This window comes from Centroberyx gerrardi, chromosome 10 (genome assembly GCF_048128805.1).
Source record: "Centroberyx gerrardi isolate f3 chromosome 10, fCenGer3.hap1.cur.20231027, whole genome shotgun sequence".
In the NCBI taxonomy this organism is placed as follows: Eukaryota; Metazoa; Chordata; class Actinopteri; order Beryciformes; family Berycidae; genus Centroberyx; species Centroberyx gerrardi.
Window position 1 is genome coordinate 26,649,432 of NC_136006.1, and position 17,371 is coordinate 26,666,802.

The 17,371-nt window shown below is 42.4% G+C and overlaps 1 protein-coding gene across 2 annotated transcripts; it reads left to right on the forward strand.

The window, feature by feature from the left end:
• The first annotated feature begins 508 nt into the window (after positions 1–508).
• Positions 509–16,110, forward strand: heg1 (heart development protein with EGF-like domains 1). Of its 2 annotated transcripts, none has more exons than XM_071898873.2 (14): positions 509–980; positions 5,154–6,273; positions 6,987–7,474; positions 8,829–8,942; positions 10,198–10,320; positions 10,565–10,668; positions 10,803–10,858; positions 11,487–11,647; positions 12,359–12,493; positions 13,070–13,112; positions 13,204–13,241; positions 13,422–13,509; positions 14,581–14,758; positions 15,023–16,110. In XM_071898873.2, the coding sequence occupies exons 1-14, from the start codon at positions 662–664 to the stop codon at positions 15,164–15,166; spliced, it is 3,111 nt and encodes a 1,036-aa protein (XP_071754974.2). In that variant the 5' UTR covers positions 509–661; the 3' UTR covers positions 15,167–16,110. The 2 variants fall into 2 exon arrangements, with proteins under 2 accessions (XP_071754974.2, XP_071754975.2); XM_071898874.2 differs by having other exon boundaries at positions 509–956.
• The last annotated feature ends 1,261 nt before the right edge of the window (positions 16,111–17,371 follow it).

Here is a 17,371-nt window from a genome sequence, read left to right on the forward strand (position 1 = left end):
AAAGACTTACAGCCCATGCTGTATTCTGCCTAAATGTATCAGAATAGGCTACCACCAAACTTCACTGGTTAGCACCTTCAACCAGAGAGGAGAGATAAATCACAGAAATGAGCTGCTGTAACGATTGGTTGGACTTAAAACCTGTAGACTCTTGGGCCTCTTCATGGTTGAAAACCCCTGTAACAGAAAATTCCCACTTTTCCAGTCCGCTCCGCTGGTTCGCTCATGTGCAGCTCAACTTGGACTTCTCCGACAGCACCTGAAGGCAGCATAAACTACTGTGTTGAATAGCGGATTGGGTGGGAAACCGCTATCGCTGCTGTGTGTATGTGTGTGTATGTAGGCCTACGTGTGTGTGTGTGTGTGTGTGTGTGTGTGTGTGTGTGCGCGTGCGCCCTTGCGTGTGTGTGTGTGTGTGTGTGTGGGAGGAGCCCAGGCGCCTCCACTGTGATAACAGGCTTCTGCTTCAACTCTACTATCGACTATTCCCCGCCGTCGGACCCAGCGGATCTCTAATGGATTTTTGGAGGGATTTTTTATTATGATGAGACTCCATTAAAAGCCGAAGCGCTCTTCCCATGGTGGCCCCGGGAGATTCCCCGGTCTCTATTCGGTCTTTACTCGGAATCTATCGGCGGCCGTTTTCAGGTCTTGAAAAATCATGGAAACGTGGTTTTTGAATCACGTCCTCGGTTTGTCTCTGTCGGTCCTCCTGCTGGCTTTGCCGGGGCCCCTCGGTGCGTGGACCCCAACTAACAACAACAACAGCACCGGGGATCCGGTAACGGGAGGATATTATTATTCAGCTGGCACAGATGAACTCAGCACCATGGAAAACAAAGTGTTCACCGCTGCAACTTCAGCTTCACACTCCAGCGAGAGTTTAGTACCAAGTGGAGGAAACCTCCTGCGCGCACACACTGCTGAAACACACACTTCTACTGCAGGAAGCCTGGGTAAGAAGACTGTCAGTAACACTGGTAAGATAGTTTGAAAACTAGAACCCCATTGTCCCGTATGAGAATGTCCCTCCCTTGAAAGTGTCAATGTCTGCTAAATAAAGTAAATGTCTTACTTTTCAGAGCCATTCCCACCCCATATAAAAATTAACTGTAGTAGGATGATACTATACAAACATAACAGAAAATCTCTAAGTCCCTATAGAGGTATTATAGGAATATTATAGTGATACCACAGGAGATAAAAATACCATAAAGTACATTAAGGTCACTATAAACTCACTACCACAGTCATAAGTCACTATAGGAATGTTATAGGAATATTATAGTGATACCATAGGAGATTAAAAAATATATATATTAAGCACAATAACTACAATCACTATAAACTCACTATTGAATGCCACAGATGCATATTTTTTGTTTTTTGGTAGGTTGAACATCCATCTCTTCATCACACAAATGAAATACTTGAATATTTGATTGAAACAAAACACTCACTAAGTCAAGGTGAAGTTTGCCTGTTGGTGCCTGCAGGCTGTTGGTTAAATGACTTGAATTCTAAATGGAAATACCCATTGAGAAGAAATATCTTAAGCTACTCTATCTGCCACAGACCACATGTCAGAATGAGTTCAAATTACTTTCCTCATCTTAGACATGGTACCACTAGAGACAGGTTGTTGAAAGAAAAGAAATGGCATTGCTTATTTTTGCTCCAGTAGTTATCATTCACTTAGAAGTGGTGCAATAGTGTGAAAGTGTCTTTATAAGGCTTACAATCTCACTTCTCTGATTCTGATATAGAAGACGGTAAACCCACTAAATCCACGCAATTTATGGAATATAGTTTACCCAACCTTTTAGGCTGACATAAATCTTTTTTACTTACATTCACAGTATACATCATAGTAAGTAGCATCAAACAAGTGATTAACCTTCAGCAATTATAGTTAATGTTAATTAGCTTCAATGATAAATTCCATGAGATACATTGATGGGGTTCCCTCATCTGTTACAAGCTATTCTCATTCATCAGTTTATGTCTTTTCATATTGATCAGTGAGTTGAACTGACATTGAACATTTTCATAAACTTACATACACTTTGTCCAATCACTAATAAACAGTGAGAAACCCAGTCCTGTATTTAGTGCTCCTATCATGATCTGAATGTCAAAACTTTTGGGCATTTCCTCCTTGGAAATAACCTGAGGCGTTGTTGTGGACTAAAAAAAAGCCTTGACACTTGACATGGAGGAGTGGGATTTGAACCCTGGTCCCTGCACACCAGGCCCACATCAACCATCATGCTAAGAAAACCTTCGTCATTTGAGTTGGAAGTGACAAGTCACCCTTATTTCTGATAGGATGTAGTCTCAGGACAGCATGTTTCAAAGCATGACCACAACTGCCGTTCTGTGACCACAGGTTTAACAAGTCTGATTTTAGTATTGAAATCCAGAAACCAAAGAGAAAACGGTACAAGAACAGGTGGTTTCATTAAATAAAATAAACTTATCTTTGTAGGGGCAGCAGGATAGTCAAGTGGTTAAATTGCAGTTAAACTTAAATGGGCATTCATTTTCCTTAACAAAAGAGAGCATCAGGCCTTTTTTAGAGCATTATTTCTTTTGGCAGGTCTACAGTACCTGGTCTGCCTAAAAGTGATAGAATTTACTATAGACTGGTATATTACTATTACTACTACTGTTACTACTACTGTTAGTACTACTACTGTTACGACTACGACTACCACTACTGCTTCTGCTGCTGCTGCCGCTGCTACTGCTCTCATGCAAAGTCACACAAAACAATGAACTACTTTATTAGAAAATGTGATTTATTATTGGTAACATAGCAGTAGGCTAACAGAACATAGTCATCAGTCTTGCAGCATCAAAACAGAATGAAGCCACAAAAGTGAATCAAACGAGATAAACATTTTCACACACATCACATTTTCCACTGCACGCAACGTCTCCTTTTGTAATATATTTTGTGATATTTTTGGATTTTTAATTACATTTTAAGCTGTGACTATTGTATGAATTTAGAGTGCTTTCTAGTAATTCTGCCATACTTTTATTGGGGACAAGCCTTTATTTACACACAACACTCCGCGGCTATTGTTAGGCATCCAGACACAAAGTTTTACGATGTATAAATGATAACCTAAGGCCATTTTGGCAGACTGTTATGAGGGTTCTGCTGAGCTTTATGATCTTTTCCAGCAACACCCTGCTTCACATTCACACTGGGAGCTGCCCAGCACAACCACGGTCTTCTACTGTTGGCCTGTGAGCAACTCCACTGAAGCAGCTGGAGGGTTAAGTGCCTTGCTCAAGGGCACAGATGCTGCTGAGGAAGGAAAAAGTGCTCCTCTTTTACTTTCCATTCCTTTCATTCACACAGATTTCACCTAGATTCGCTTTCCACACCCTCATCCAGGGATTCAAGCTGGCAATCTTCTGACTACAAAACCCACAAATTAAGCTGTGAATCACACACACAGCTCAACAGTCTGCGTCACGTTTAGCAACGTTGGCCATAACCATCTATTTGGCCTGTAAACAATAGAATCTCACCCATTCTCTTCATAACATTCCTACATGCTACCATCACCTCTCTGCTGATTGATATGCTGAACGTATTGCATTTGCTTGAAATTAATATGCCAGCCATAGCCCTGCTGCTGAGTTTTTGAAGCATAGCGGATGTGAGAGGAAGACACTGACAGAGCTTGTGTTAATGGTGGAGAGCGGAGAGATAAACAACAGAGGATCTGGGAGGGTCCGTCACCGGGTGCCAATAGCACGTTCCAGTCTGAGTTTGGTTGCTCGGACTGGATCCAGAGAGAGAGAGAGAGAGAGAGAATGAAAGACTGAGAGAGACACATGCAGAGGAAGTGAGGGAGAGAAATAGAGGCCAGTGGCCCAGTTCCCTTCATAGCCTCCCTGCGGACAGGCTGTTCTGCAGATGAACTCTCCCCTCCATTGGTTTTGGATGGTGGCTTCTTGTTGGTATGTGTTGGCTGTTGGGATGCTGTCCAGCGCCGAGGCTCATCCTCAGGGTGCCGTTGTTCCAGTTCTGGGCTGCTGGAGGCCGGCCAGCTCACAGGCTCTCAGACAGCACAGCCATCAGGGCTAGGTAGAGAAAAATCCTAGGTCAGAAAAAGAGACCTCATAAACACACATACACATACAAACACACACATGCACACAGAAACACCCACACCCTATCCCCAGAGCCTGACTGACTTCGGGTGAGGTTCATTTCTCACACACACTTATTATCAAACAAATGTCTTGTCAGCCTGTCATGAAGCTAGAATACAACCAAACTAAGAAAACAAAGCCAGCTCCACACTGGTTATGTAATCTATAATGGGATGATTAAAAGATGATTCACAATTTGATACTGAAGCCACAGCCTTATGTACGTATGACAGTGGGTCTTAGACAAAGTTTTATAAGCAATTCCTATTGTAAAGCAAAATGTTGCTTTTTTCATCTGACATTTTCACGTCTGTTAGCACCATACAACTTAACTATATTCCACACAAACAATGAGCCAGGGTGAAAACTCTCCACACACAATGGACATGAATAGTTAGCTGGACGCCCACAACCACAGTGACAGTTTTCTACCAGGGCCTTGTGCTCGCTCAGCTTTAGGAAGGAAATGGCCGATTCCCAACAGACACAGTTGCCGCCATATTTAGGGCCTCGGGCCTTTGTTAGGGTAGACGGGCCCGGCTGCCAATTGTTCTCCACCCAAAATCATTACATCCGCAGCAAGCTACTTCTGACAGCATCTTCCCCCTCCTGCAGTCCATATAGGCCAGACACAGCCTGTTGGGTTCCCTCTAGTGGCCACATGTTGCACATGTTGCATTGACTCCCTGTACATTATCCTGCTTATTACACAGATATTTACCAAAGACATTCATCATTTGACATGAAATACTGATTTTAAATGATTTTATTTAAAGCTAAAGTAACTTGTAAGCTTCTGCCAAAAAAAATTGACCAGCAGGACCAGTTAGTAGAAATCAATAAAATCGACCAGACTTCTTCACTGTGGAGTGATGTGATTCAATGTGAAGCAGAAATAACAGACCTCAGAATGTGTTCACTGGCCAATCAGAATTGAGCCGTGTAATAATATTATTTATTGTTTCATTTTTCCACAGCCACTGAGCAAACACAAGCCCTCACAGAAACAAGCAGCTGGTCACTAGAGAAGACGGCCGGCCCGTCCACCGAGCCTCTCATTTCCACCATCGTCGCCACCACTGAGGCCAGCAGCACCGACTGGGAGGACCTCCCCACCCCAGACCAGCTGCCGGACTTCTCCCCTGCCCTCTCCCTGGAGCCCAGGCCCTGGACGGTGACGGAAGAGGCCAGGCTGCCCCGGGACAGCCCCGAGAGCACCCTACGACTAGGGGATGCCACAGACTCGGCCACAGACTCGGCCTCAGCCTCTGGGACGGCCCAGGGGGTCCCCGTCCACACGGACAGCACCTACATCTCCACCACCATCAGCCGAGCCGGGGAGAGGACCCTGCTGTCCGTCACCTCCTCCGCCTCCGGCAACAGCACCTCCTCCGTGTTTACAGAGGACTCCAATTCCCATCAGCCCCCCTCCACACGGGGTATCCCGGTCGGGGGGACAGATAGATCTGAAGACTATACTGATAGTCACGCGTCCACCAGGGCTGATGACAGGGATACGACGCATTTAGACCAGCATCTCACGCACTCCAGGGGGACATCTTCTGAGACTGAGACTGAGAGTCCAGGCGTGTCTAGGGGAACCCACACTTTAACGGGACAGCCTAACATAACCCAGCATCAACCCACCTTCGCGTCGGAAGGGACTCCCAATTCAACCCCACCTCTCAGAGTGACGGGCCACAGTACTGACCAATCGGAAGTGTCGGTTTCGTCCACACCCCCTGTCATTTCACCAGAGAGTGGTCCTACCAATACCTCAGGGACAATCCAGGGTTCGGACTCCAGCGTTGGGACCTCCACCGATGGGACCTCCACCGAGTCTTTTACTGGAGCTCAGAACTCCAGCAGCCAGAACCAGGGAGGAACAGAAGTGGTGTCATCCCAGACCGGGTCAGAGCCCAGCACAGGACTGGGTCTGACCACAGTGCCCCCTACGGTCAGAACCAGTGTGACGGACCAGGATGATTCTCTGACCAGGTTCCTGTCTAGTCAGTCGCCCTTCATCCCCAAGACAGACAGGCCAGTGCTGGCTACCGAGGTCTTCCTCACCACCACGCCTGTCACCGTTACACACAGGTACCTTTAGACATTGTAATGTAACTCTAACACTTTAGCATACGCTATGTTGAGTAATAGCAGGTCACCAACATTATCCAAATGAAGATATGTGACATTTAGTAATAAAAAGTTGTCCATGATTTTTACTATTTGGCCTGTAGATTCATACATTTTAAAAATGTAATATTAACTCAATATAGCTGATGTAGCCAGGTTTGTTTTTGTAACTATTTCAGTTGAGAAACCATGTATTCATCCGCTTTTAGCTGTACACAGTCTACCATAGCCCACCACCTTCACTTGCTTTGGAAACAGGGAAAGTAGTCCCTGCTAGTTCAAAACAGTATGTTACTTTTGTATCATATTTCATGTAAATTCTACCAATCTCCTACACAAAGCTGCCAAACTTGGCAGCATATCATTTAAGGTTACTTACCATTTAGCTTTAGAACAGCTACAAGTTCTCATTTTCTCACCTTTGACATAATGCTAGTAGCCTACTATCACTCAACATAGTCTATGCTAAAGTGTTAGCATGGAGCACCGGAGCCACAGGTCTACCGGGGACATATGGCTGATTTCAGAGTCTATTTTCTGTCTATGTTGACCAACATGTCCATCTCCCAAAAACTTGCCGTATTCCTTTAAAAGTGATCAACAAGCCAAGTCTGACTGCTTTATTGATTGACTGATTGATTCACAGATACATTCATTCATTTACTCCTGAACAGATCTCAGGTAACAGAGGAGGAGGAGACCTTCACACCCACTGCCTCTACCACCACCACCCCCACACCCAACCCTCCTCTACCTACCCCTCCACCCCCCCAGCCCAGCAGCAGCAGTGCCAGCCCTACCCAGGGGTCGCCCACCCAGGGCACCATCCAGCACACTACGCCCTCCACCACAGCCTCCACCCTGGGCCAGCAGACTTCCGCGGCGGCCCCCCCTCAGCGCCTGTCGCCCAGCCAGACCCAGGGGCCCTCGACGGGGGCGGCGAGCCCCACAGACGTCACCACCTTCCAGCAGGAGACCAGCACGGCCACTCCGGGGATCACAACGGCCCACAGCGAGCACACCACCGCCACCTACAGCCACAGCACCCGGACCAGGAGCACCGTGACACCTCACACCACGGGGAAGCAGACTGACAGGGGAACCACGGAGCAGGCGGTGACAACAGCGCCCATTGAAGTCCAGCCCACCAAGGCACCACCAAGTCAGTAGTTCACCCTCTTTCTTCATTTAAAGTGGTAATCCTTGAGATAGTGGTTTGAGTTTCTATACGTGCCGCTCTGTTCTTTGTCTGTTCAGCCACGGTGGCTGTCGCTGGTGCCCTGGGTGGGCGACCCCTGGGTAGGGCTGGTACTGCTGCTGCTGGGCTGGGGGGGTGGAGGGGTAGGTAGAGGAGGGTTGGGGGTAACTACACATTACTTCTTCTATTTATTCAAAACAAACCAAAAATGTAAAATGCATCACTTCCTGTGCACAAAAATATTTTTCCTGAGGAAGACCCACCAGACACCGGGTGTTTAGAACAGCAAATGTAATAGTTTTCATGAACTGGCTATTGCTTGAATCAATATTGTGATGGAGAGTAGCAAAACACACATTTATTTATATGAAAATGTTAGGACTCACAAAACACAGGGGCAACAGACAATTTGGTAAACATTTACAAGACAGAGAGATTAGGTCACAAGCATACAGAGCTGGGAAAAAGTGGACTCAACAATACAACTCAAATCATACTTTGGATAAAATTGATATACTGTATACTGATGGCAGAAATGTCCAAGTCTTGTACTATACAACTGTACAACGTTAAGTTGTGCAGTAGTATGTTCAAGATTAACCGTTTTCAAAAAACTATTTCTAGTTCTCCCTGGTCTGTAGAATATAGGGGCTGACTTTTAGTTGGTAGATCTGCACATGATGTACTTCTATGGACTTTCTCTAATGTGCACCATAAAATGAATCAGCTCCTCCTTACATTGCGAGACAAGCACTACTCAGTTTGCGTCCCGATTACGCTGCAGTAGTCTTGCTTTTAGACTATCTGAGTCTAGTAGCCTGGGTTCAAAGTCCTGACTCAGATCATTTTCATTACTCTCTTCCCCCTCTCATGTCTCTCATCCATTTCCATTAGGTTAGATTTGATAAGGTTTTATTAGATTAGAGTAGATTAGATGAAACTTGAATGATCCCAATGGGGAAATTGCATCGTTGCAGCAGCAGAGAATAAGATAAGATATAGATAAGGCAAATAGTGAGCACTCAGGATAATACAAGTAATCACACCAATCGAATATATTGAAATACAACAGATAAATAAATACAGATACAGCGTCTTCATTGACGTTTTTAAGTGTTGAAACTATTCACATTATTGGTGTACAGGTGGGAGAACAAATATACAGAAAATGTTTCCAGATGTGTAAATGTGCATTGTAAACTATTCACATAATCAAATTTACAGATGGAGGTAACATATCCAGCCTACAACTAGGTACTGAATTACTATTTCGTTTTAACCATTCTCTAAAATCATTCTCTCTTCTCCGAAAATCCAGGAAACCCCTGTGCACCAAACCCCTGCATGAACGGAGGGACGTGTGTGAGCTACGAAGGCCGTGAATTCACCTGCCACTGTCTGCAGGCATGGACAGGGCCGACCTGCAGCCAGGGTGAGCTAGTCTGTCCTCATGTCAGCTCAACAACATTGTAACACCCCAGGTTGTTTGCTACAATGTTCCTAAGAATATAATCTCAAATAGTTCATATAAGACACCACACATTTATTTAAAGACTTACGCCAGGACCTTTCTTTAGGATTTAAAATAAAAATCCCTGGTAACACTTTACTTGAAGTGGTGCTCATAAGCAGGATTATTATAATCAGAGTATCATATAATAAACAAAATATGCAAAATAAAATAGGGGGTTGAATGCGTAGTTAATAACAACATATTCAATTGAATATGTTTGTCTGATCATTATATTGTAAGAAAAGTTTATCTTTGCTTCTAACAGGCTTGTAATCTGCTTGTAACGTATCACAAAGCACTTCAAGCTTCTTAGCTCTTACTGTATTTCATTTCAAGCAGTTTGTTCTTATTTGAGAGAAGATTGAAGAAGATTGTCATTTTTGGTTGCTTGTAATGTTGGCGATCAAGGAATTGAAGCTTAGTCTATTGTTGCACTCATTGTAAGTCACTCTGGATAAGAGAGTCAGATAAATGCCTAAAATGTAAATGATAGGAGGATTATATTTATCCATCATTAGCCAATCTGCCTTCATGATGTGCTGTGTGTGTTCTTGCACTTCTGTTCTTATGAGGACCATGTCCTCACCTTACTCAATATCTGACGAGAGGACTGGTACCAAAATCATCTCTGTGTCTCCAGTAGATAGTTGTTAACATACAGTGTGTTAAGTAATTGTAGGAGGCTAATATTATCCAAAGTATGAAGATAAGTAATCCAAAGTTGGTATTGTTTTTTATGTAGATTTATAACTTCTGGAAACAAAATCTCAATCTTCATCATTACTGAACTTTAGCTGTCTAGCTAACTTCGCTCACTTCCTGTGTAAAGAAAACAAGTTACGCTTGAAGTCTCACCGTTGAAAGTTCATTCTTTTTCTCAAATTTGATCTATTTTACCAATCCCTAAACAAGCCTGGCAGGTTTAGATGCTTGTCATTAAAATTAACTAACCATCCAGCCTTAAAGCTGCTGCTCATTTTCTCACTTTTACGATGCTAATTGTCTACGGTTACGTAACATACTGTATGCTAAAGCGTTAGCATGCGCACTTAGAGAGCTATCTACCAGGGTTAATAATAGGGTTGGGGGTTAGGGAATGTAGTCAATGAAAGCCCTCACAAGTATAATAATACAAGTTGCACCTGTGTGTGTGTGTGTGTGTGTGTGTGTGTAGATGCGGATGAGTGTGAGAGGTACCCCTGCCCCCTCGGGTCCTTGTGTGTAAACACGCGAGGGTCCTTCAGCTGTGAATGTCCACTGGGCTTCGACCTGGAGGACGGACGCACCTGCACCAGAGGTACAACTCCTTTATTCTGTTGGAATACATCACAACAGTCAATCAATCAGTCAGTTGATCAATAGATATGCCTCTGTGCAAACATTGCAGTGTTTTACAGGTGTGGAAATGCTACGCAAACTTAAATTCGATATTAACTGTTATATTTACTCCTTCCAGGAAAGTCCCTCCTTGTCCCAGTTCGTTCCCTCTTGTCCTTCTTTTTAAGTCTGGGTCTGACAGTACATTTTCCCCTGTCCTTTAGCAAAGACGTTTCTGGGAACCTTCAGTGTTAACAGACTCCCACATGACCCTGTTATCTTCAAGAGCACCACCCTGCATGAGATCCAGAGAGAGATCATTCAGCTGGTGAGAGGCGCTCCACATCGCTGCATCTCTGCATATCAACAACTGATTTGTGAGAAAATGTCCACCATATTTATGTGTATCATGACATGTTAAATATACTCTGGATTTATACTCTCTTCCTTTCTTTGCCTCAGCTCAATGCCTCGTTGTCGGTTCTGCGTGGCTACAGCCGCTCAACTCTGAGTAAGAAGTAAGTTCTTGCATCACTGCATCTGAAATTGCAATGTACATAAACAAGGAATGCAAGTGGACTTTTCCGATAAAAGCTCTGACAGCAGACAGACATCTTAACAAGTCATTTAGCATTAGAAAGGCCAAGTACCATCAATTGACAGCTGTTTTTAATTTTTGAATTGAAATATCTTAGCCTTCCGTGACTACTACTGTTGTTAGGATTTCAAAATCACATAAGAAAATAGTTATGATGATTATATTTACCCCCTTGAATTGATGGTTTTTGGCCTTCTCTTCTCTTTTGTAAATCTAGTATTGAGTCAGAAAATCGTATTTCTGCCTACAGGGTGAGATAATTTCACTTGCATTTCCAATGCAAATCCACTTGTTTCACGGATTTTCTTAAATCAAGTGTCATTTTTTGACTCTAGTGGAGTGATCTGCCTATTCAGCCTTGTTTCTAGATATTGACACTTGTTTCTAGAAAAAATCCTGAAGCAAGTGAAACTGCATTGGAAACAAGTGGAATGATCTCACCTATTTGGCAGAATTGTTTCAGAAAAGTAAGATTTTAAGACTGAATATGAGACTTAAGATGGACATTTTTCAGTATAGACCTCTGACCTCCTCTGTCCTCCCCACAGACAGGAGGACGGAGTGCGTATCTCTGCTGTCAACATGTTTTCCATCTCCACCGAAGTGACGAGCGCTGAGGTCTTCAACAGCATCCAGAGGTCTATCAGCAACTGCAGCTCCTCCTCGGCCCACTGCAGGATGGTCCTGCACCACCAGCTCACTTACCATGGTAGTTTAATCAGTTTTCCTCCTCATCAGCAACATCATAATCATCATCAAATGAAATTATAATATTTTTTCAGCACTTTTCTTCTGTTTCCAAAAGACTCACATTAAACATTATTGAAGGCAGACTACTGATATCTACTGCTGCAAAATTTATTGTGAATACATTTAAAGCCCCTAGAGGGCACAGTTTCACCACAAGTAGTGAGCTACCTGTGTGAAAAAACAATACTATCATACATTTTCTGAAGAATGCTATACAAATATCACAGCAAAACCTCAAAATACCATGCACCTGTAATAGGTCAAAAAATTAAGCCACAGGAAACCCTATAATAATATCAAAGGAGTTAAAAAAAAAACCCAGAACTCAGTACTAAATAGCACAGACACACTATAAGTCCCTATAGGAATATTGTAGGAATATTATGAAGATACCATAGGAGATAAAAAGAACCATAAAGTACAATAAGGTCATTATAAACTCACTATTGAGTACTACAGACAGACTGTAAGTTCCTACATTAATATTATAGTGATTATACTGAGGGAAAAATATATGCCAGTATCACTCATTAAATATATAGGGTGTCTGAAAACAAGGAAATAAAATGTATGCCTTTACTTCCCTATGATTCCAGACTTTTCAGACACTCATGATCAATTAGCCCACTTGTTATACTCATGTCTAATACTGTCCACATTTGTGTCCCAGTGGAGAGTCTGTGCCTGGCCCAGAAGGCTCAGTGCGATACGGAGCGCTCCACCTGCTCAGACAACAGTGGCACAGCCTACTGCCAGTGTCTGCCAGGTTATTACAAACACAACCCCGAAGACCTGTCCTGCATAGGTAAGCTGTGTGTGTGTTGCGTGTGTCCTATTCCTGCGGTGCGTTTTCTTAGAAATGAGAATCTAATCCAAACCAACTACAGGAAATGCAAATTTAACCCCATGAACTCTGATTTTCCTAATTTCAAAGTTAGAATTTTTTTTTTCCATACTGTACATCAAAGTCACACACATATTATGTATCCGCTCGTTCCAACGCTTCATTGAAGCTATAGCTGCTCATATTGAGTGAAATGTTCAAACTCATCACGCCATATTTTTATGGCTGCCCCATTACATCAAATGTGCACCATTTTGTATACATTTCCCTGTAATTGAGCCTGACATATTTGGTATCTTTGGAAACCTTGAGATCTTGACTAGAATTTAAAATAAAGTTCTGTGGGTTTGAACATAGCTTGGCTGTGCGTTGATAATGGTGGATCGACTGGTGGGACCGGCAGGGTTGAAGAGGTTAAAGATGTTAAATATTGCCACAAAATATTGGCTATTGGCTCTCCCATATCGAGTCCCAGTTGAACACTTGTTACATTTTGTGTAACTGGAAGTTTTCTGACTGACTTATCTTTTGTTGCAGAATGCGGGGATGGCTATAAGCTGGAAAACGGCACCTGTGTCCAGTAAGCATGGAGTTTTTTTTAAATTTCTTTTTCCTTTAGTGTCAAAGTCCTGTTCTTATTGTAAATTTTATTGTTTGTTTCCACTTTTCAGGTGCATGTTTGGATTTGGAGGGTTCAACTGTGGAAATTGTAAGTGGCATTTAAAATCCCTGAACAAGCAAAATGTATAACATGCTCAATTTCAAATTGCAAATTGCTTTTGTGTGATATATATTTAATAATTCCCTGCTGATGTTGTAGTTCACATGATGTTTACATGATGTATGGTTGTAGTGTTGTAGTATTAACATGTTGTCCTTGATGTTGCAGTTTACAAGCTGATTGCAGTGGTGGTGTCGCCTGCAGGGGGCGCCGTGCTCCTCATCCTCATCATCGCTCTCATTGTCACTTGCTGCAAGTAAGGATACAGCCAATAAGCACCATAACACATCTGCCATGCAGTGGCACAGCTGCAGTGACAGGCTCCAGTAGCTCCCTAGCATTTGAGTTCAACTTCACCGAGACTCAACACACTGCAAAAAATATCCACCTTAACAAGTAATTTAGTCCAGTATAGAGTCTGAAAATATTTTTTTTGTTAAAAAAAAAATCTGCCAATGGGGTGACACAATTTCACTTGTTTCCAATGGAAATCAAATTGTTTCAAGAATTGTCTCGAATCAGGTGTCATTTTTTATACTAGTGCAGTGATCTGCCTAATTCTACCTTGTTTCAAGATAGACACAAAAATTCCTGAAACTGGACTGAAAACAAGTGGATTTTGAGACTGAAGATTCTTGTTTTAAGTAAAATAAGATTTTAAGACTTTGAATATGAAACCTCTTGTTAAAAGGGACACTTTTTGCAGTGTACGAACTGAAATCCACATGCATGAAACATGTTGAGTGCTCAGGAGGAGTATCTTGAGGAGTATCTGCTCAGATATTTACAGTTAATGTGAAACACTATGGTGTCCTTGACTGCTGAACAATGAAAACGGACAGGAGACTCCCATGTAATAACATAGTAACACACTGTCGGCCAATTTGAATGTCTAGTAAATAAAATACACCACGCTGAATCAACTGGACAATGCAGAACACAGCTTTTGCACTCTGAACCACTCATTTTAAATTGACGAGTTCATGGATGTTAGATCATGGGTGGCATGGTGGGACCAAATTTGATCTTATAGGTTTTTTATCATCATAAAGGAGAACAATGATCAAGCAAAAAGTCACAAGTCATTTACTTGGAAGCCATACAAAAATAATTAACAGCATTCAGGACCAGTGTTCCCTCTAAGCTGATAGTTTGGTGACCTATTTATCACACTGACCAAATAATAAAATCTTGTCAGTTATCAGTCATTGCTCCACCTGTCACCCATAATTTTGGTTTGAAAGTTTGGTGGCAAATGATGTTAAATGCAGGGGCTTTGCAATAGCTTGGGGTTTTAGTGAACTGACACGGTTGCGTTGTCTCCCAGGAAAGACAAGAATGACATCAACAAGATCATCTTCAAGAGCGGAGACCTGCAGATGTCTCCGTACGCCGACTTCCCCAAGAGCAACCGGGTGTCTATGGAGTGGGGCAGGGAGACCATCGAGATGCAGGAGAACGGCAGCACCAAGAACCTGCTGCAGATGACCGACATTTACTACTCTGTAAGGAGACGCCACATAGAGTACAAAGCTAGATTACAATATATGTAGGGTTAACATGGTTCAATTTTCCTCTATCTCTCTCTGTGCTGACTTGATCTCTCTGTCTCTCACTCTCTCTCTCTCCCTCTGTCTTTCTTGGTTAGGTTAAGGCTGAGTTTAACTTGTACATGGACACAAATGATGAATCACTTAAAAGAGAGTGCGGGTGAGACAAAGACACTTCTCATCCCTCATTCAACTCCTCTTTTCTCTCCTTTCTCCCAGCCTGCGTTGCGTAACTCGGACCTGGAGAGAAATGGCTTGTACCCGTTCACCGGTTTGCCGGGCTCTCGCCACTCGTGCATCTACCCCGCCCAGTGGAACCCCTCCTTCATCAGCGACGATTCACGAAGAAGAGACTACTTCTAACTACCCCCCTCTTCCCAACACACACACACACACTCAGAATTTTACCATGTCTCGCTTTGATGGTTGTCATGTCATGGTGGTTTTCTGTCGCAGTGGCGTTGTTTTACTGCATCTTACTTTATTTGCATTTGCATCGGACGTCCAGCTGGACTGAGCTGGGGAACCCATTTGACCAAGAGCATTCTGGGTCGCACACTAATTATGCATGTCCCTATGTCCCTGTGTAGACATGGAACTGTGTGTGTGTGTGTGTGTGTGTGTTCATATTATGTAAATGCACACTTATGCAAGTGAAATGTTTTTGAGTGTGTTTTTGCATGACCACATGTTAAATTGTTTAAATATGAATATGTGCGTGCCACTGCTGTGATTTGTAACCATGGATACAAATGAAACTCATAGCTGCCAGACCTATGACTAATTTCTTCTTAGATCATACGGTGAGGACGGAGTATTGATGGAACAAGAATTTAACAGACCACTGAAGGTGTTAGATGCACAAAAGTGTTTTTAATGCCAATGGAAAATGATGAATGACCTTAATATGACGCCTGTGTTAATTTATTCCCTGTATGTCTTTGACATGTAGCATAATGGACGTCTCTCACATACACACTGAGTGACCTAGGCGGGATAAACTTATGGCTTTAAGTGCATGTGTGTGTGTGTGTGTGCGTGCCTCTAAGGTATTGGTCCTTGTGAACAGTGTATGTGTGTGTGCATGCGTGTGTGTGTGTGTACACAAGGAATTTAACACACCGGAATGATCAGAAGTATTATATCTCCTTGAGTGATTGTATGTAAAGATGTATCATAATTAGTTTGATATTTTCTCGATGGAATATTATTTTTATGCAACTATTTTCTTCCTTTGTGTATGAATACCATGTTAATTCTGGCGTTTTAGTCAGACCTGTTTATTTAAATAAAAGTGTTGCACTGCAGTTTGTCTCCAGCTCCAGTCTAATGAAAATGAACTCCACATTTTCCAAATCATTGCAGTTTTTATTTGATAGTGGAAGCAGTTTGCATTGTGTAACTATTAGTTTAAATGCATCTCTACTTTGAAAATGTTCACTGTCAAAATGTCCTCAAAATCAAACATATTTTGCAAAGGTGGTATTGCATTTTATATCTTTTGATGAATGGGAGGATTAAAATATATTAATTAAAATATATTACAAAGTATACAATAAAATAAAAAAAATATATTTAGAACTGGAAAAAAGGTACTTTGGCATTACTTTGACATTTAAGTTATCAGTAAGACAAATAAGACATCAAATTCAAGTGAAGCTTAGAACAGTCTCTTTAGTGGAGGATTACTAAAATCAATGTTTCAGCTGAAAGCCATCTTACATGGCTGTATACTAAAGATAAACGGTGGCTGAATTCTCAATGACTGAGTACATACATAAGGACTAAGGCACCTTTATAGTAAAACAAGTGAAACATGTCATCCTTCACAAATGATGCAGTCAGTAACAAGGTGGATCATCCCGCCATGTTTTGTCAAAATTGGACCAGTGGTGTCTGACATATGTTTGAGTTAAAAAATGAGGCCCACATTAGGCCAATTGGTGTAATTTATATGGATATCTGGATTTGAATAGCAACTTTCATGTCAGTTGGGCTTATGGTGTACGGGTTCAAATTTGCTACCTTTAATTATAGCGTCCTCATTAGGACAATCAGTGTAATTTGTAAGGACAGCTGGATGTGTGTAGCATGTTTTGTGTCCATCAGGCCAGTAGTGTAATTTTGAAATGCCAAAATGGAGCACACGGCGCTCATTGCTTGTAGCACACTGCCTGTTGAAAAGACTTTCCTTGCATTCAAGTGCTGTCGGATTTACGGTCGGAACGAGTTTCCGACCAGGAAGTGCTACACGAACACCTTACTGTGTTGGATGATCAAGTCGGAGAAATTGGAGTAGATGCCGAGTTGTGATGTCGCTCTTTCCAACATGGCTGAACAGAGCACAGAGTCGTACATGAACAGTAACAAGTTTCATACAATAAAGACAAAAATGAACCACAAGTATAAATTTAAAGGGCATGAATGTTCCTTGACAACTTTAGTGCTACGGCATGCAATTTCCTATATTATTTACATTCATAACCCCCTGAAATAGCCGCAGATTGCTTGCTAGCTAGGCTATCGCTAGCACACTGGCAATGTGTATAGTATACAGTATACGCAGTG